Here is a 20162-nt window from a genome sequence, read left to right as displayed (position 1 = left end):
CAGGGTTTCCTAACTTAGTGTCTTTGGCAAGCTTAGATATTCTTTCATCCAGACTGTAGTACGATGGAGTATCATAGAATCCCTACAGTGCAGAAGGAGCCTTTCGACCCGTTGAGTCTGCACTGTCACTCTGACAGAGCATCCCACCCATAACCCCATGTATTATCCCCACATATTTACCCAGCTAATCCCCCTAACCCACACAACTTTGGACACTTTGGGAGCAATTCAGCATGGCCAATTCACTCAACCTGCATATCCTTGGACTGTGGGAGGAAACCCACGCAGACACGGGGAGAATGTGCAAACTCCACACAGTCACCCAAGGCTGGAATTGAACCCGGGTCCCTGGTACTGTGAGGCAGCAGTGCCGCCCCCATGTTAGACCATGTCCCATGAAGGGTTAGCTGTGATAGTCTGTGACAAAATAGAAGGAATTGAAATTTATTTGTGATCTGAGAGAGTCTCGGAGAAAGCAGCGTGGCAAGAAGCTAGTGTCAGGGAGTGTTTCCATAACTGTAAATATATCATAAAGTTAGTGTTGTCAACTGGCTGTGTTCGAGACTTCTTTAAACACCATAATAATGTATGGTAGTAAGCGATAAAAAGAAAAATCTCTCCTTCTATCGGACAGTTTCAAGGAAGTTGCAGGTTTAAATTGGGCTGAAACGTGGCCAAAGTGGGACAAGGTGCTTGCTTTTGCACCTCACTCTGTCCTGCAGTGAACCAGACTGTGAGCAGGTCAGTACACCTTTGTACACAGTGCGTGACTTTGCGCATGGCATCTTAATTACCCTGGGGATCAATGAAGGTAAAGCTACATACGCCAAAGTCATTGACGTATTGGAGTCATATTTCAGTCTCTGCAAGATCACTATTGTGGAACATGCAAAGTTCAATAAATGCATCCTGAGACATGGGGAGCATAGATACATTTATCAATGATTTGTACTGATTACTCAGAGTCTTCTGCTAATCTGGAAGAGAGGCTAATTCACAACAGAATAGTAATCAGAATAATGGATGAATCATAAACATATAACTTGCATGATGTGGAGATGCCAGCGTTGGACTGGGGTGGGCACAGTAAGAAGTCTCACAATACCAGGTTAAAGCCCAACAGGTTTATTTGGAATCACGAGCTTTCGGAGCACTTTTCCTTGCTCAGGTGAATTGTAATAATTTGCGATCCCAGGAAGACTTGATGCTGGTGAAGGCGATTTCAAATAAATGGGCAAGCTGAGATCAGGAGGCTGAACTGATTGGTCGTCAGAGGAGAGAGAGCTGGCCTGAATCTCAAAGTAACAGATAAAGTTGAATTTGTCAGACATCGTGAAGAGAAAACAAGGAGAAGGCAACGCATGTGACATGAAAAACAATGAATGGCAGCAGACAGGCAGTCGTTGATGCAGAAGGGAAAAGCACGGGTGTGGGAATCGGCCCACCAAAGATATGCAATGCCATTGGTGGAAAAAGATGGATCAGTAGGCAGTATGTAGGCAGTATGTTGCCATAGAAAAAAAAAGGCAGGACACTCAAAAAGAAAATGCTTTAAAAGGAAAGAGTGATTTGATTTATTATTGTCACGTGTATTAGAGAGTGAAAAGTATTGTTTCTTGCATGCTATACATAGAATCATAGAAACCCTACAGTGCAAAAAGAGGCCATTGGGCCCATCGAGTCTGCACCGACTACAATCCCACCCAGGCCCTACCCCCATAAGCCAACATATTTACCCGCTAATCCCTCTAACCTACGCATCTCAGGACACTAAGGGACAATTTTAGCATAGCCAATCAACCTAACTCGCACATCTTTGGACTGCGGGAGGAAACCGGAGCACCCGGAGGAAACCCACGCAGACACGAGGAGAATGTGCAAACTCCACACAGACAGTGGCCCAAGCCGGGAATCAAACCTAGGTCCCTGGAGCTGTGAAGCTGCAGTGCTAACCACTGTTCTACCGTGCCGCCCATACAGACAAAGCATACCATTTATAGAGAAGGAAAGGAGAGAGTGCAGAATGTAGTGTTACAGTCATAGCTAGGTCATAGAGAAAGATCAATTTAATATAAGATAGGTCCATTCAAAAGCCTGATGGCAGCAGGGAAGAAGCTGTTCTTGAGTCGGTTGGTACGTGACCTCAGACTGTATTTTTTTCCTGACGGAAGAAGGTGGAAGAGAGAATGTCCGAGGAGCATGGGGCCTTGATTATGCTGGCTGCTTTTCCGAGGCAGCGGGAAGTGTAGACAGAGTCAATGGATGGGAGGCTGGTTTGCGTGATGGACCGGGCTTCATTCATGACCCTTTGTAGTGTACATGAAGTTGAAGACATTGGAATACCCTTCTTAGGAGAGATTAAAGAAATGGAGGCTATTGGAATGTGCAAATCCTGGTAGAAGGTCATAGGACACACTTTAAATTAGATACTGGAGCAGCGGTTTCAGTTCTTTCTGACATTGAACTATAGTTAAACAGGAGAGTTCTTCAGCCACCCGACAAAAAGCTACAGGAACCAGGAGGAACAGAGCTAAAAGCTCCGGAAGAATGAACAGCCACTTTAAAGCAAAGAGTGAAGGGAATTGCTGAAGTTCAGTACATAATTCAAGATCATAGTTGTTCACTTTTAAGTAGAAGGACATGTATGGAATTGGATCAAATCTGCAGATTAGAAGAAATAAAGAATAGTGAAGATCAATCAGGAGACTTCAAAGCAGAATCTCCAACATTCATTTACAAGATTGGGAGAGTGTATTGGATAACTCTCAGTCAAGCAGTGAAATCAGTATACTTAACTACACCCAGACAGGTTTCACACCCCTTATGTCCAAAAGAAATAAATCGACTTAACAATAAGACAAGGAGTCATTTGACTTGTAAGAGAGCCAATTACTTGGTGCTTGAGGATGGCACCGACTCCAAAGCCAAAGGATCCCGAATACTATGTGTTGATCTCGCCCAATGGTATAAAGCTGTAAAAAAAGATGTCCATCCAATATTATCAGTAAATGAGAGTTTAGCAAAATTAGGGAAGAGCTCAATATCTCTAACTTAATTGCGAACAGTGATTGCCCCTTGAAGAGGAGTCTAAACTTCTTACAACTTTCATTACACCATTTGGAAGATTCTTTTTTTAACAGCTTACACTTTGAAAGGTCTCTAGTCCTGATGTTATTCCAAAGAGCAATGTCAAATCTTTTAGCTGGCTTACACAGCGTTGTTTGCCGTGTGGGTGACGGGTTGAATCCTGAGTCCACACAAGCTGCGTATGACGAGAGTGAGAACAACGCTGAGCAGATTACAAGCGGCAGGACAGTGCAGGTTTTCACAACCAATAATCAGGTTTCTTGGTAGCGTAGGGCGGGAATCTCCAGCCTAGTCCGTGGCAGGACCTGTTGTGAGCGAGAACAGAGAATTTAGCATTTCAGACAAAACTCCGTTCACTTGCAGCGGCACTGAAAAATCCCAGCTGGGAACAAGGAGAGAGTTCGGCCGCAGTGAATGTTATCGGGAATAAAGGTTAATCCACTGAAGAATCCACAGAATCATAAGGTAATTTCTAGCTCCAGGTTACATCATGGAATTGCAAAGGTTCATGGGAATGGTGGGGCAGGTGGCAACCTTTCTTAAAAGGATTTCACAGAGGTCAAGGATCCACTACGTCAGTTCTGCCAAGGCAATGAATAATGTTGGGAAGGAACACAATAAGGAGAGGTTGATGTCATCAGAGGTATTAGCACACAAAAGAATTTGAGTGGATGTATCCTCTACATGATTGGGTGAAGATCTTTGAGGTACAAAGAGATGATAAAATGCTGATCACTCTATTATGCATCAGATTTATTAACAGAAACAGAGGAGAGTGACACAGTAATCGAAAAAGAAGCCATATGTGCTTGCGGGGAATTTATTGACTGCATCTCGGTCTTCACATATAGATAGAAAACAGATTGTTAACCATTTGTCACATGATTGAATTCAAAAGCCTTGCATTGCGGTGGCACGGTGGCACAGTGGTTGGCACTACTGTTTCACAGTGCCAGAGACCTGGTTTCAGTTCCAGCCTAGGGTGTCTGTCTGTGTGGAGTCTGCATGTTCTCTCCGTGTCTGTGTGGGTTTCCTCCTGGTGCGCCGATTTCCTCCCACAGTCCAAAGATGTTCAGGTTAGATGGATTAGCCATTGTAAACGCGCGGGTTTACGGGGATAAGATGGTGAACCTAGGGAAGATGCACTTTCGGAGAGTCAGTGCAGACTCGATGGACCAAATGGCCTCCTTCTGCTCTTTAGGGATTCCATGATCAAGTGTTCAAGGGTTTAATGTGACCGAGAGTTCAAAGGTTTAAATTAAGATTGATGATGTTTGAAACTTGTACGGCATATGTCCAAGGGAAAATGGATCACGCATTGAAACACAGACTCCAGAAATTGTGATACTGAAATTTGGAAGAAGTTGAGGAGTTGGTTATGTGACTGTCTAACTGCAACTACACAAAGGTTGAGTGAATTCAAAGAGGCTGAAAGATCAAGTGAGGAATGTGAGCAGATCAGAGGGTTTTACATTAGAGGATGGCCAACACTTCAGGATGTTCTGCTTCACTTTCAAGGAAAGAAAAAATGTGAAACATAACTGTCTTTTAACATTCAGCATCCGCGACAATGTTAAGATGCTGACCATGGTGCCTGAGACTGTCACTGTCCAACATTTCAGCACTGCCTGCCTTTTTATCCGAAACCTTCTGTTCCATTACGAGGATCTCTTTGAATAGATTGTCAAGACTCATCTTCAGTGAAATGGAATCAGCAGGCACTTTGCGAAGTTAGTTCAAAATCTGAGTTCATACTTAAGGAGTGAAGGGAAGGTTAGAATAACACAGTCGTCTACAGCAGGGGCTTTAGTTCAGACAGGCAGCATGGTCGGTGCAGGCTTGGAGGGCCGAAGGGCCTGTTCCTATGCTGTAATTTTCTTTGTTCTTCGTACAGAAAATAAATGTGGTAATGCCACTGCTCTTTTAGCTTGGATTATTTCAATGTTGTGTGCTAGGATTTTCCTTCACGCAGTATTAGTTCTGGTCTATTTCGCATTTGTTTTAATTAAGGATGGTTTGACGTGGAAAATTGATGGGTAAAAACAACCTTCCTCCTTTTATGGTGAACAGCCTTCTGGATGTCAGCTGCCTTTTGGTGCCTTGTCCGTGTATTGTTCATAGAAATCATAGAAACCCTACAGCACAGAAAGAGACAAATATGTTCTTAGTGCAATATGGCTGCAACACCAACAATAAGTTGACAATAAAGGTAGGAAGAGATAACCACCAAGACTATTCCTGTGAAGGGTATGTATGACCCTTCACAGGAATAGTCTTGGTGGTTATCTCTTCCTACCTTTATTGTCAACTTATTGTTGGTGTTGCAGCCATATTGCACTAAGAACATATTTGTCTTGGGTTCCTATGCCTAATCAATACCCCATGTTCCATGTTGGAAATGTACATGTACTTTTCAACCTAAGTCTGCAGACACATCCTCACGATTCACACAAGTGGAATGGCTTTCCAGACAAGGTTTACTGAATGGTGCTTGATGTTTTAAGTTTATTTATTAGTGTCACAAGTAGGCTTACATTAACACTGCAATGAAGTTACTGTGAAAATCCCCTAGTCGCCACACTCTGCCGCGTGTTGGAGTACACTGTGCTGCCACATAAAAATGGTCCATCTTTTTCCACCAATGTGTCTGAAACAGCAATTCTGTAGTTAGTTAGTATCTCAGGAGGGTGTGCTGGGGATGGGGAATTGGCAAAATTGGATGCAGTGGCAATGTCACAAGCCTCTCCCAGTTATCTCAATTCAATAGTAAGCTGTCACCACCAGTTTGAACAGTAAGTGGAAAATGCTTTTGCCTGTCTTGGCCTCGCTAAACTCGCTGCAAAATTCCAGGCAGTAAGCTCACCATTCATTGACAAAGTCAGGCCATAAGAATGTAACTGGCATAGTCATTGTAGAGATCCTGCAGCATATTATATTTTATTTTCACTTCTTTACTCTATCCTGAGGCGGCAGAGTGGTTAGCACAGCGCCAGGGACCCCGGGTTTGATTCCCGGCTTGGGTCACTGTCTGTGCGGAGTCTGCACGTTCTCCCCGTGTCTGCATGCGTTTCCTCCAGGTGCTCCGGTTTCCCCTTACAGTCCGAAAGACATGCTGGTTAGATGCATTGGCAGAGCTAAATTCTCCCTCGGTGTACCCGAACAGGCGGCGGAGTGTGGCGACTAGGGGATTTTCACAGTAACTTCATTGCAGTGTTAATGTAAGCCTATTTGTGACACTAATAAATAAACGTAAAATATTTCAGAAACAAACTTCAGATTCTAAAGATAATGTGTAAGATTGCAACCAACTCATCCGAACTAAGGTTGAAACTTTTCTTTAAAAATAATCTTAATTTTCAAGCTGTTTGCATTTTCTCATTAGGAAACGATCTCCCTCCCCACCCCCAAGCCTGTGTTTTGATTTATTTTCTTATGCTGAAATCTGTTAAAAATATTCATTGAAAAACGGTCTTAAGTATTGATAATCGCGACCACCAGCTGATTGTGGTTCTGATGGAGAAGTAAAAGCTGTTTCAATGAGATGACATTCATAAGTCGCAATTTAACATCCAACATGTCTTTCTCTGCCCAGGTATAATACAACTTACTGACCGCTTAAACTTCAGTGGCAGAATAATAAATCGAATTTAAATCTGGGTGAGTTTTTATTATAAACATACTTCATGTATAAAATATTAAAAATGCATGGACTGATTTGATTTTGATTTGATTTATTATTGTCACATGTATTACTATACAATGAAAAGTATTGTTTCTTGCGTGCTGTACAGACAACACATACCGTACATAGAGAAGGAAAGGAGAGGGTGCAGGGTGTAGTGTTACAGTCACAGCTAGGGTGTAGAGAAAGATCAACTTAATATAAGGTAGGTCCATGCAAAAGTCTGATGGCAGCAGGGAAGAAGTTATTCTTGAGTCGGTTGGTACATGACCTCAGACCTTTGTATCTTTTTCCCGATGGAAGAAGGTGGAAGAGAGTATGTCTGGGCTGCGTGATTATGCTGGCTGCTTTTCCGAGGCAGCGGAAAGTGTAGGCAGAGTCAATGGATAGGAGGTGGGCTTCGTTCACGCCCCTTTGTGGTTTCTTGCGGTCTTGGACAGAGCAGGAGCCACACCAAGCTGTGCAAAATGTTTAATAAATGACACTTGGAAAATTGCAGCAATGGATTATACAATGCTGCTGTTGGTGTAAAATTGGACGTGTCTTCTGTTCCCAGCTATCTTGTGCCTCATCTTGATAAGTGCAAACATTTTATGCCTGGAAGCACTTTTAGTAAACAAGCATGTGATATTTGAACAAAGAAAAGAGGCTTTATCACACTGGGAAATGCAGCAACATCGAAGGATTGCTATTCTACGCACCACACAGTCTTGGGGCCAGAACTGACCATAATAATGCTTTCATGCTTTGACAAATTAAGAACAAGCAGCTTCTGCACTGACGTGGGGTGATGGCATCACATCTTCCATGACATCTGATCATAGACCCTGATATCAATAATCAATTTGTCACCTTTACGGTGAAGCTGCCACACTTTGGGTGGAATTTTATCATTTTTTAACTTCAGTGCCAACTCAGGTGGGAAAAGCAGTGTGCTCCCCTCTGGCTCCACTGCTGGCTTTTCCCGCCACATTTAAGTTTAAAAAAGATCGTGGAGGCGGGTCCTATGAGAGCCCATCCCAGCAGCAACCCTGACCTTCAAGAAGTCTGATAAGAACGTGAGCATAAGAGCATAAGAACTAAGAGCAGGAGTTGGCCATCTGGCCCCTCGAGCCTGCTCCACCATTCAATAAGATCATGGTTGATCTTTTCGTGGACTCAGCTCCACTTACCCGCCCGCTCACCATAACCCTTAATTCCTTTACTGTTCAAAAATTTATCTATCCTTGCCTTAAAAACATTCAATGAGGTAGCCTCAACTGCTTCACGGGGCAGGGAATTCCACAGATTCACAACCCTTTGTGTGAAGAAGTTTCTTCCCAACTCAGTCCTAAATCTGCTTCCCCTTAGTAAAGGAACCCCACCCATCCTGAAGCGAACTCCTCCTCCCGCACCACCCCCCCAACAAAGAAATAGGGAACCCGCCCCACCTGGGCAGTGCCAAGGCACTGCCAGGATACTGCCTGGGCATGACCCTTTCCACTCTGCGCTCTGTACTTAGCTGTGCACCCCATCCCCGTTTGGCAAAGCTGTTGTTAACCCCCGCCAAAGTGATGCCATGCCGGCGAGGGAGGGAAACTCTAATGCCGGGGGTGGTCGATACAGCGGGGAATCCCACTAATGATATGTTAATGTATGGCAATGGGGTTACCAATCTTACATGGCGGGAATCCCATTACATTGTTGGTGGGGGGGCAGGTGCAATTGGAAGGGGAAATCTCGGAAGCGTAAAAGTCGTTTGGGGGCTTCTGTTGATTTCTCCGCCCTCACCGGCTTTCCTGCCCACCAAAAACAAGGAGTGGAGAATCCCAGATAAATCATTTCTATAACCATGAAGAAATTATGGCCGGGATTCATAGAAATCATAGAATCATAGAAACCCTACAGTGCAGAAAGAGGCCATTTGGCCCATCAAGTCTGCATCGACCACAATCCCACCCAGGCCCTACCTCATATCCCTACATATTTACCCACTAATCCCTCTAACCTACGGACACTAAGGGACAATTTTAGCATGGCCAATCAACCTAGCCTGCACATCTTTGGACTGTGGGAGGAAACCGGAGCACCCGGAGGAAACCCACGCAGACACGGAGAGAATGTGCAAACTCCACACAGACAGTGACCCAAGCCGGGAATCGAACCCAGGTCCCTGGAGCTGTGAAGCAACAGTGCTAACCACTGTGCTACCGTGCCGTGATTCTCCCAAAATAAATTCTAAGTCCCAATTTGCAGGAAAATGGGAGTAAATCCCACTGGTTTTTCCAGCATGATTTCCAGAGCGAATCTCCAACACTCTGCGTCACAGACTGCCTCAACGGGATTCCCTCCAGAAATCAGGGGACGGGGCCTATTCCCGCTGGAGAGGCCGGCAGCATAGCACTGAGCGGGACACTGCGCATGCGTCGATCTGTCAGAGCCGAGATTGGCACATGCACAGTGGCTCCGCATTGCCGGCCTCCCGATTGCTGGCCAGCCCTGCAACTCCCCACTGCGCTGGCCTCCCGGACCTACGTGGCCAGCCCCGATCTCCCATCCCCCCAACCCAACCAGCCCTGATCTTCGGATTCACCCCCCCCCCCACCACCCCCCCCCCCACCCCCACCCGCCGACAGCCCAATCACTCCCCCTCCCCCCCCCCCCACCAATCCGGATGGCCAGCCCCGATCTCCATCCTCCCTCCCTCTGCCACTGACCCCAATATAGAGTGGGGGTTCCCCCCCGTCCCCCCCACCACCAATTGCTCTCAAATAGGTCCTGCGCCAATAGGCCCCGCCCCTCTTGTCCCACCCCCTTGGCACTGCCCGATGCCTAGTGTGCAGTGCCAAAGTGCCCCTTGGGCAGTGCCAGTTTGCCCCTTGGGTAGTGCCAACGTGCCAGGCTGGCACTGCCCAAGTGGCACCCCCCCCCCCCTTACCTCTGACCTGGAACTGCCTCAATGGTCTCTGTTCCCTCCAGCGGGATCGGCCGCCTGTTCCCTGTTAGTGGGGAGTAGGAGTAAATCCTGCTGGAGGGAACCATTCCCGTGGAGGGGAGGGGGAGACGCGAGTGGGCCCAGAGACTTCCATCCCGGTTCCGCTAATCACATGGAAATGAAGACTTGAATCTGGTTAACGCCAAAAATCTTTGGCTGGGAGACACATGGAGGCCGTGGCGTCCAGGAGGAAGCCCACAAAACAGCCTCTGCCGATATCTCCTGGCCCGCTGTGCTACTGGAGCAGCGCAGCGAGCTGAGAGAATCACCTCCTGTATCTGGTGTGCCAGTGGCTGAGACTGACTTTCTATATCAGGATTCCGTGGGAAAAGGTATTTATCCATTTCATGAACCTGGCTGCATCACTTCAAAGCATCTTTTGTTTGAATCTGGACTGTATCATGCGTTTGAAAACATTGAAGTTACACTGCCTTAATAAAAACTCTTGAAGCATCACATGATTTGAGAAGCAGTAGTGTGCACAGAATAGCAAAGCACTAGCAGGGTTGTTGAAGCAGGTTAACTGAATGTTATTAGCTCTGAGTGAGTTCAGTACTAATCCTGTGCCAAGGAAAGATTTTTAAAGCCCAGGTGTGCTCAATACAAATTTGCATTTGAACCTTCAGCTATGTCCTTTGCACTTGTCTAAGCATTCTGCCCAGTACTCCAGTGATTAATAGTCATTAAGTATATAAATCCCCTGAAAGCAAGGTGTGTTGTTATCAAATTTGGTGCAATATTGTGGTGTTCCAATGCTCTGTGCAAGAGAGAAGTGAGATGTGCGTTTGTGTCTTCAGCCTTTTCCAGCCACATTGATGGCCAGGAAGGAAAAAAACAGCAGGAAACAAAGAGAATGTCTCCTCTCGTGGAGAAGGGCATAACTATAGTCCTTCAATTTAAGGTGCTAACCCAAGAAATGCAATATTCAGAAGAAACTTATTTGCTCAAAAGAGCGGTGGTAACATAGAATTTCCTGCAACAGGGAGTTTTTAAAAATTCATTCGTGGGACTTGGGCATCGCTGGCTGGCCAGCATCTATTGTAAGAAGTCTTACAACACCAGGTTAAAGTCCAACAGGTTTGGTAGCAAAAGCCACTAGCTTTCGGTTCCGAAAGTGTTCTGACTGTGTTTACCCCAGTCCGACGCCGGCATCTCCACATCAGCATTTATTGCCCATCCCTGGTTACCCTTGAGAAGGTGGTGGTGAGCGATTGATATAACTGAGTGTCTTGCTGGGCCATTTCAGAAGGCAGTCGAGAGTCAACCACATTGCTGTGGCTCTGGAGTCACATGTAGACCAGACCGGGTAAGGACAGCAGATTTCCCTCCCTAAAGGACATTAGTGAACCAGATGGTTTTTTCCGACAATCGACAAAGATTTCACGGTCATGAGTAGACTCTTAATTCCAGATTTTTCTTTATTGAATTCAAATTCCACCATCTGCCGTGGGGTGGAACTCGAACCTGGCTCCCTAGAACATGAGATGAGCTGCTGGATTAAAAGTCTGGCGATAATACCACTAAGGCCATCACCAAGTGAATAGTATGGATGCATCTCTGGGGAAGCTAGGCAAGCGTATGAGGGAGAAGGGAAAATGTCCTTACAATGATGGATTTAAATGAGAAAGATGGAAGGAGACTCGATCAACATCACAGGTTGGGTCAACTGACATGTTTGTGTGCTCCATTTCCTGTTTTATACAATGAAATGATACAGCACCTATTGCTTCAAGTTCAGCAATGGGAGAAATCCCAAAACTTCGAAATACAACCAATAACCCCCAGATGGTGAATGACTGTATGGTGCTTGAAAAAGAGAGGAAATACATTCAAAATAGGAACTCAGTATGGGCGGCATGGTGGCACAGTGGTTAGCACTGCTGTCTCACAGCGCCAGGGACCCGGGTTCAATTCCGGCCTCAGGTCACTGTCCGTGTGGAGTTTTGCACATTCTCCCCACGTCTGCGTGGATTTCCTCCGGGTGCTCTAGTTTCCTCCCACAGTCTAAAGATGTGCGGGTTAGGTTGATTGGCCATACTAAATTGACCCTAGAGTTAAGGGGATTAGCAAGGTAAATATATGGGGTTACAGGAATAGGGCTTGGGTGTGACTGTGGTCGGTGCAGACTCAATGGGCCGAATGGCCTCCTTCTGCACTGTACGGTTCCTATGATTCTATGAATGTGTTGAATAATAAGGTCTGAATGAACCTCAATTCTGAATGAGAGTTACTACAAATGGCAAATAAAAATGTGTATTTTACTGAGATTTGCAATTCTAGTCACGATCTGAACCTTTAGCATTGGGTAAAATTGAATCCCGTCTTTACCCTTCCTTAAAGTTAAAAGCACCGGAGAGATGGATGTGCTAACAAGAAACTCCATTCTGCATCCTCTGAATGTGAAGTAATTGAAATGGCCATTCCATTTCAATAGATAATGGTTGGCAAATCTATTCGGAACTGCCCCATTGGAGTGAATGAGCTGTGGGTATAGAACTGTTGAAGGATTCCTTTCTTAGATTAGAAAAAAAGTAACACCACTGAGTATAAAGACACTCAAAATCCACAACATTGTTCGTGTTACTTGAGTTTGAGAAGGATGCAGAAGCACTTCACTATGAAGCAACCTATGTGACAACATGTTGGAATATAACATGGCATGTTACCCTCTCCTGTTGCATTGCCTGTCTTCACAGTTCTTCACACTGCAAATAAATTACTGATGTGAAAAAAGAAATGCAAAAGTTTTCAGGCAGTTATTACCTGCAGTCATTTCACTGGGTCATTAGTCACTCCACTGCTTAGTTTACTTTTAAGTGTTCACATTTATAAATAGTTTTAACAAGGTTTTGAGGTGATGATGCCCTGTCATTTAGAACCAAAATCATAGAACCCCTACAGTGCAGAAGGAGGCCTTTCAGCCCATCGAGTGGGCACCAACCACAATCCCATGCAGGCCCTATTCCTGTAACCCCACTTGTTTACCCTGCTAATTCCCTGACACTAAGGTCAATTTAGCATGGCCAATCCACCTAACCCACACCTCTTTGGATTGTGGGAGGAAACCGGAGCACCCGGAGGAAACCCACACAGACACTGGGAGAATGTGTAAACTCCACACAGACAGTGACCCAAGCTCGGGAATTGAACCTGAGTCCCTGGCGCTGTGAGGCAGCAGTGCTAACCACTGTGCCGCCCTTTGACCCCTCCTCTGTACTGCATTTCCCCATTTCCCAAGACTTTGATCGAATATTGATGTCAGGGGAACGTAGATGGAAATGTGCTTAATCAAACCAAATAAATTTCCTTTGCATCACTTGTTTCACAGTGTTGTGATCTGGGTTTATTTTTCCTAGAAGGGGAGTGTCTGGCTCTGAGTGTCACAATTAATTCTCTGGACATATGTGAAAAGACCCGGGGCCATGTTTTACATTGTGCATTAATATTTATGTTGTTCACGAACCATGACTTTTGAGGAGTGTTTTCATCCGAAGATCCTTAAGCGGGGACAGAAAATAAGATTTTGACCTCTAAGGCTTTCTCAAAAGGCATTAAGAAACTTTTAACAGATTTAGTTTGGGGGGGGGTGGGGTGGCGGGGGGAAAATGAAATGTTGAGTGTTTGACTCCAAATCGGGTCTGGTATTAGTCAGCTGAATGGAGTTTTCCGGCACAGAGCCCTGGGTGCAGTGACCATATCTTATGGTTCAGGTTATAGAGGTTGGCAGGGACACAGGGGTCATAGGGAGTGCACCATTCATAACACAAGCTACCCCAGGCAGTGATGTATGGCAAGAAAATTAGCTGCCTTGGCAACCCCAACTTTCCTTGATTCCCATATCAATCCTCTAGTGTTACTTTACAATATAGTTGCCTTACCTCGTCGCTCGCTCTTGAGCTATGGAACTTCCTTTCAGGATCTGTCAGTAGCTAACACAGAGGCCATATTGTATGCGTTCTAGCACCAAACATGCTGCCTCTTGAACATGCTTAAGGACCCTGACATTGTCCACTATAAAATTTCAAACATCAACCTACTTATTCGCTGTTTGTACAAGACTACGGAATATACGCATTTAACACATTTTTTGGTTAAAAAATATGAAAATGTGACAATTACCACAAATTAATTGCCAAATGCTTTTATCTAAGCTACAATACAGCTCATTCATTGAGACAAATTTATAAAAGTTAAGACAAATACAATATTTGACAGCTCTGGGCTATTTAAAGCTTGGCAGTACAATAACAAAGCCATTGCCTGGCATCATTGGGCATTGGTCCTTCACTGTGGATGACTGTGTCCAAGACCTTTTACAAGAATACAAACATAAAAATATTGATTTAAAGCAAAAAGGCTGATATTTTCACTAACCTCTGTTGTTTAAAAGGAAATGCCTTTACATAAAAGAAGTACAGCAAGTTAAAGATCACAGTTCTGACTGACAGTCTTCAAGATGGTCATGGTGGCACAGTGATTAGCACTGCTGCCTCACAACGCCAGGGACCCAGGTTCAATTCCGGCCTCGGGTCGCTGTCAGTGTGGAGTTTGCACGTTGTCTGTGTGGGTTTCCTCCAGTTTCCTCCCACACTCCAAAGATGTGCGGGTCAGGTTGATTGGCCATGCTAAATTGCCCCTTATTGTGAAGGGGATTAGCAGGGTTAATACATGGGATCAAGGGGATAGGGCCTGGGTGGGATTATTGCCGGTGCAGGCTCGATGGGCTGAATGACCACCTTCTGCAATGTAGGGAATCTATAATGCTATGAAATCAGAAGAATTTTAATTACTTCTTTGCATTCAGTCACTGTTACTTTATATCATATAAAGGGCGGCATGGTGGCATAGTGGTTAGCACTGCTGCGTCACAGCGCCAGGGACCCGTGTTCAATTCTGGCCTTGGGTGAATGTGCAAATTCCACACAGACATTCTCCCCGTGTCTGCGTGGGTTTCCTCCGGGTACTCCGGTTTCCTCCCACAGTCCAAAGATGTGCAGGTTAGGTGGATTGGCCATGCTAAATTGCCCCTTAGTGTCAGGGGGGTTAGCTGGGTAAATACGTTATGCGGATAGGGCCCGGGTGGGTGCAGACTCGATGAGCCAAATGGCCTCCTTCTGCACTGTAGGGATTCTATGATTCTATGATTCTATTATATGTTTTCTTATCCCCTAATTGGTGCTCATCCAGTAAGAGGCGCACAGTAATTGACAGCTGAGCCACAAACCCGACAAACAACACAAGAGGTTTTGTTCAGTATCCTAAAAATGTGTGGTGTTGACTGGGGAAAATATGCTTCAACTGTTGTAAACTTCCTGCAAGTGATACTTTAATTAGATTCTCGAGCTTGATTTGCCTTCCAAAAAGCAGCATGTGTTCGGCGGACACGTCCTGTTCCTAAGGTGCCTCACTATGGGCCCCAAGTAAAACAAGCACTGTTACATGCGTACACCAGCAGGTTGCAAGGTTGTCATGTTGTACTCGGTGGATCTTATTTAACATTTTGTTATTGTATTTTCCTTTGTCTGTTGGAGGCAGTAAAAAAACGTCAGTGGATGGATCAGTGAAAGCTCGTTCTGTGCTACCCTGAGAGCTAAAAGCATTGGCTTGAGTTACCTGAAAGACAGGTCATACCTTCAGGCAATAATTTGGTCGTCATTGTGTGCAGGTGTGTGCTGGCGATGCTTATACAAGGAATTAAATGACACTTCTATTAAGATATTTTGTGACACCTAAAATAATGGGAATTCTATTTCATAATAAATCCTCTAACTGAATGAACTGTTTATTTTTTTTAAGTCATAATTGTTGCACTCTTTTTTCCAGTGCTTTTACTTGCGTCATTCCCTTGGTTTTAGTTTCATGGGTAGAGCTTATTAGGAGCTGAAATCTGCATTGTTATTCCCTGCCTGATTTGCATTCAAGGAATAAGTCCAGCAACTAAACCTGAATATTGTACATTCACCGTGCGAATCACACTTTGCCACCTACTACTTTGGAAGAAGGGAGTGCACTTATTCACTTTGCATAGAGGCTAAACTAGCATCAAAGGAAAAGAATGAGCTTGCATTTTACGTAGAGCCTTTTCACAACCTGAGGGATGTCCTGAGCTGCTTCAAAGCCAACAAAGTGTAATAAATGTAGTGCCGATTATAATGTAGGGAAACACAGCACCTACACTTGACACAGCGTGGTTTCCAAACCTGGAAACTTGTTGAGTTTAAATATTGACCAGCATACCAAGAGAACTCCCGTTCTTTCTTTAGACTACTGCCTTGGGCTGCTATGTTCATCTGAGAGGATAGGCAAGGTCTCTGTGTAATGTCTCATCCGAAATGAATTCTAGGCTCACCTACAAAAAAGTGACCCATGGAAAAGAGACCTCCGCAAACTACTTGTATGAGAAAACTGGCTCGGTCTACAAAGGAGTTAATAAAGCTTCCATTTTACAGCTGCCCAGAGAGCAGCAGTTGCTTTGAACAATGCAGCCACACAAAGCAGCCACATTTTTCCTTTCCCCTTGGTATATGGTTGTAGTCTTTCAAGTTAGGAATTAACACGTACCCATTGAGCTTGTACCCAGAAGACTTGCAGCCAGAACTGGGATATTTATCTGATACAATTCCTTTTATGTTATGTTTCTTTTGAAGCAAGGGAAATGTGGACAGTCTTTGCACCAAGGGTGAATGGTTGGTATCTTGTTTTTTTTAAAACAATAAACAGCTTCATGACAGAAATTATATTCCAATTTGACAAAATATGACATTCACCAACTTTTTAAGAGCATTGCCCCAGCATCAAAGTAGCATTACCTAAAAATGTTTCCCTTTCTCATGTCTGCCTTCCATTTTGTAACGGGCAATGCTTTCATTTTAAACCCCAGCTATTTGGAGCTATGCAAAGCAAAAAGACAGGCATTCCTATTCTTGCCCCAGATACAATGGTTGGGATCTTGAGCCCACTCTCGCCATCCGCCAGAATGCCAGTGGGGGCTCGATGCAGCAAGATGTGGAAGTCGCAGATCTCGCTGGTGAGATCGCGACTTTTTTCACAGCCTCTCACCAGTGATGTAATCCGGTTCATGCCCACAATGGCCGTGAATTTGATTTACATACATTTTAATTCATTTCCATATTATTAAACACCCTCCGCCAGATATTAAGCCCTCCCCATATATTCACACACCGCCGGTAACCAAACTGCTCCCCAAAAATTGAGTTCATCACAAGACTGATTAAATGTTCCGCACAATGTCCATTTAAAATATGTGATAGAACTGATTCAAACCTGTAGTTTTCCCCATAACAACTGCATCTCAACGGTTCTGTGTTTCACACATATTCGACCCATCGAATCTGCACTGACTCTCCGAAAGAGCATCTTGCCCAAGCCCACCATCCCCACCCTCTGATAGTAACCCTGTGCATCTACCCTGGCTAATCCACCTAACCTACCAGGCGGCATGGTGACACAGTGATTAGCACTGCTGCCTCACAGCGTCAGGGACCCAAGTTCGGTTCCTGGCTTGGGTCACTGTCTGTGCGGAGTCTGCACGTTCCCCCCGTGTCTGCATGTGTTTCCTCCGGGTGCTCCAGTTTCCGCCTGCAGTCCGAAAGACATGCTGGTTAGGTGTATTGGCCATGCTAAATTCTCCCTCAGTGTACCCGAACAGGCACCGGAGTATGGCGACTAGGGGATTTTCACAGTAATTTCATTGCAGTGTTACTGTAAGCCTACTTGTGACACTAATCTTTAAACTTTTACACATTATTATTATGTCCTGTTGTTAATGAACAACCATTATATTGGTATTAGCAAAGTATTAGCATATGTAGCAGTAAATTTATTATGTAATAATGTTTCTATAGTTTTCTGTAACTACCATTTTTTTGTTCACTTTCCCAAAAGCAGTCGGAATGTTTGCAGTTGAGCCGTTGAAGGTCCACGAAATTTCTTCAAACTCTCTGTTTTGCAAGGGGTCACTTGACGCTCAAATCAGAAATCAAGCCATTGGCGCGACAGAAGCCAAACAGGACAAGAACTTCAACATTATGGAAGATGTGTATGACAAGAATGAAAACCTTGGGCAGCTTCACTCAGATGGGACCACGTTCAGAAGCAGCCTCAACCGAAACGGTGAACCAGATTTACAAGCGGAGAAAGAGGTGGGCAACTGTTTCCCGGCAAAAGGATCCTCAAGTTTGGAATTGGGGAGAAGACCACTCTCTGTCGAGAATGTCCGTGTCCCACCAGAAGGGGCTGAGATGGGCCACACCAGCAAACCTGGCACAGTGAAGGATTGTGAAGAGTTTGCTGTTTCTCCTTCGGATGACAATGGCTATTCCAGCAGCTGCCTGAGCATCGAAAGCCCAGACAGTGTGGAAGGAAGCATCTGGGAGACAACCGGAACTATGAGCAATCTCGATCTGTGGCAGCAAGCTGCAGCGACCGAGATCGACAATGTTCCAGGGAGTCCACCGGCGGCAGACTCCTTGCTGCCTTCAATACTTGAGGCCGTCCAGAGCCTCCAGGAGAAGCAAAGGTTCAAAGTGCAAGAGAAGGAAAAACACCAAACTCAGGTGATAATGTACCGGCGGCTGACCTTGCTGCGTTGGATCCGCAATCTCCAACAGAATGTCACAGACCATCAAAGCCGGCTGCAAGAGAGTTATGACACCATTTTGAACAACCGCAAAGAGTTGCTCAAATTCATAAAGCAAGGCGTCATCTAGCAGCAAGCGCGAGACGACCGATGTGTCAAAACACAACTTTCTTGGGCAAGAGCAAAAAGATTTGGAAAGGAGCAAGTTAGATCTATTAGTATATCAGAAAATACCATTTATATCTTTCATCGTAGGTAAGCTAAATTCTGGACTGATTTAATAATAAACTGGACAAAGCACAGGTGTTAATTCAGCTTCAAAAACTGTGTATTTAAATGGGAAGTGTTAGCACCTTTGTAATGTATTTTGTTTTGGACAGGGAGGAATGGATTTCTGCTTTCCCGTGACTTTTAGAACCGTCTTTCTCAACAACCGCCTCCCCCCAACTGCCTAAAATACGACAGAAGCAGAACATCCCTGTTTTTCTTTGCTCTTTCTTCACCCCCTCCCCCCCCAACCGCCTACTCCTCTTCTGCCACAGGAGGGGTACCCCCATTCACCACCCCACACAAGAAAAAACTAACACGAATTATAATATATAATTTTTAAGAGGCCCAGGAGGCAAGAAGGCATCAAGATAAGGGCAAGGCATCACAGGGAGCAACAAGGGTTGGACGTGAGTCGAAAGAAAAGTGGCAGAGCACGAAGAAGAGGGGACATGTCCTCTCTCTGTCCGACCCCAAAAATCTCTCTTCCATCTCTCCTCCCTTTTCAATACTTTCTAATAAGCAATTAAACAGAAACTAAACAAAGGAAGCTACGTTCACACCTTGGTGAAAGGACTCATTTTGTCACCCACCCGTACCCAGTCAAACAGTCGTTGTTATGGTCGTCTCTTGATCTGACACCAGTGATTTTTCTCTCACTGAGAGTACAATTGTTTCTTCTCTGTATGATCCGGGAAGATTGTCTCCAGTCAAAAAAGTTAGAACATCACGCCACAAAATTACGCAGTTGCTATATTATAGTACATTCCTTTTACACTTAGCATTTTGCAAATTAAACCAAATCTACAACTATTTGTTTCTTTTTTAAATGTGACATAAAATCCTTATTTTTCAAGTTGTTTGATTAATAAATTACAGCGATAATACTTAATGCTGGTGAGGAATATATTTTTGTTGCAAGACAGGAAAGGAATCAAGGCTGTTAACTGGTGTCTGATGTCAGTATGTGAGACACTGTTGCTGATCCTGATCCTGACTCTGAACAGCTTTTGTTGACTTTATTCACAAAGTTCTTAGGTTTAGATACAATTTACATTTCCCGAACACACAATATCTTGTGTTTAAAGCGTGGAGACATAGTTAAGCTTTACTTGGTGAATATTTTTAAAAAACAAAGACTACTGTTAAATGGAATTAGAGAAACTTCTGCAACATGAAATACTCCATTGTTCACTTTCAGTTTAAACTGAGACAACATTATATTTTGTTATTCTTTTGCAGAACTTCTACTGGAGATGTGCGGGTTGGCTAAATTGGCCATGCTAAAATGCCCCTTAGTGTTCCGCGAAGTGTAGGTTAGGGGGAGTTAGCAGGGGAAATACGTGGGGTCATAGGGATAGGGGCTGGGCAAGATTGTTGTCAGTGCAGGCTCGATGGGCTGAATGGCCGTCTCCTGCACTCTAGGGAATCTGTGAGTTCTTTAAGATTGATAAGGTCACTGCAAATAAGATGTGTTGCATGGGTTCAAATCTTCTGGTTTCTACAAAGCTGCATTCAGTGTAACAGATTCTCAACTTTCAACAAAAATGTTA

The 20162-nt window shown here is 44.6% G+C and overlaps 1 protein-coding gene across 1 annotated transcript; it reads left to right on the top strand.

Annotated features, from left to right (window-relative positions):
* Positions 1 to 6685: 6685 nt before the first annotated feature.
* c19h1orf216 (chromosome 19 C1orf216 homolog) lies at positions 6686 to 18472 on the top strand. Its single transcript, XM_078237182.1, has 3 exons — positions 6686 to 6744; positions 15279 to 15408; positions 17649 to 18472. The coding sequence occupies exon 3, from the start codon at positions 17657 to 17659 to the stop codon at positions 18470 to 18472; it is 816 nt and encodes a 271-aa protein (XP_078093308.1). The 5' UTR covers positions 6686 to 6744; positions 15279 to 15408; positions 17649 to 17656.
* Positions 18473 to 20162: the final 1690 nt, after the last annotated feature.

Source organism: Mustelus asterias, chromosome 21, assembly GCF_964213995.1.
Source record: "Mustelus asterias chromosome 21, sMusAst1.hap1.1, whole genome shotgun sequence".
Taxonomy (NCBI): domain Eukaryota; kingdom Metazoa; phylum Chordata; class Chondrichthyes; order Carcharhiniformes; family Triakidae; genus Mustelus; species Mustelus asterias.
Note: the sequence above shows the minus strand (reverse complement) of the source record. Positions and strands in the feature narration are given on the sequence as shown.

Excerpts from the sequence above, each read along its gene's own strand:
- c19h1orf216 (XM_078237182.1), top strand. The coding sequence starts at position 17,657 with ATGTTTGCAGTTGAGCCGTTGAAGGTCCACGAAATTTCTTCAAACTCT.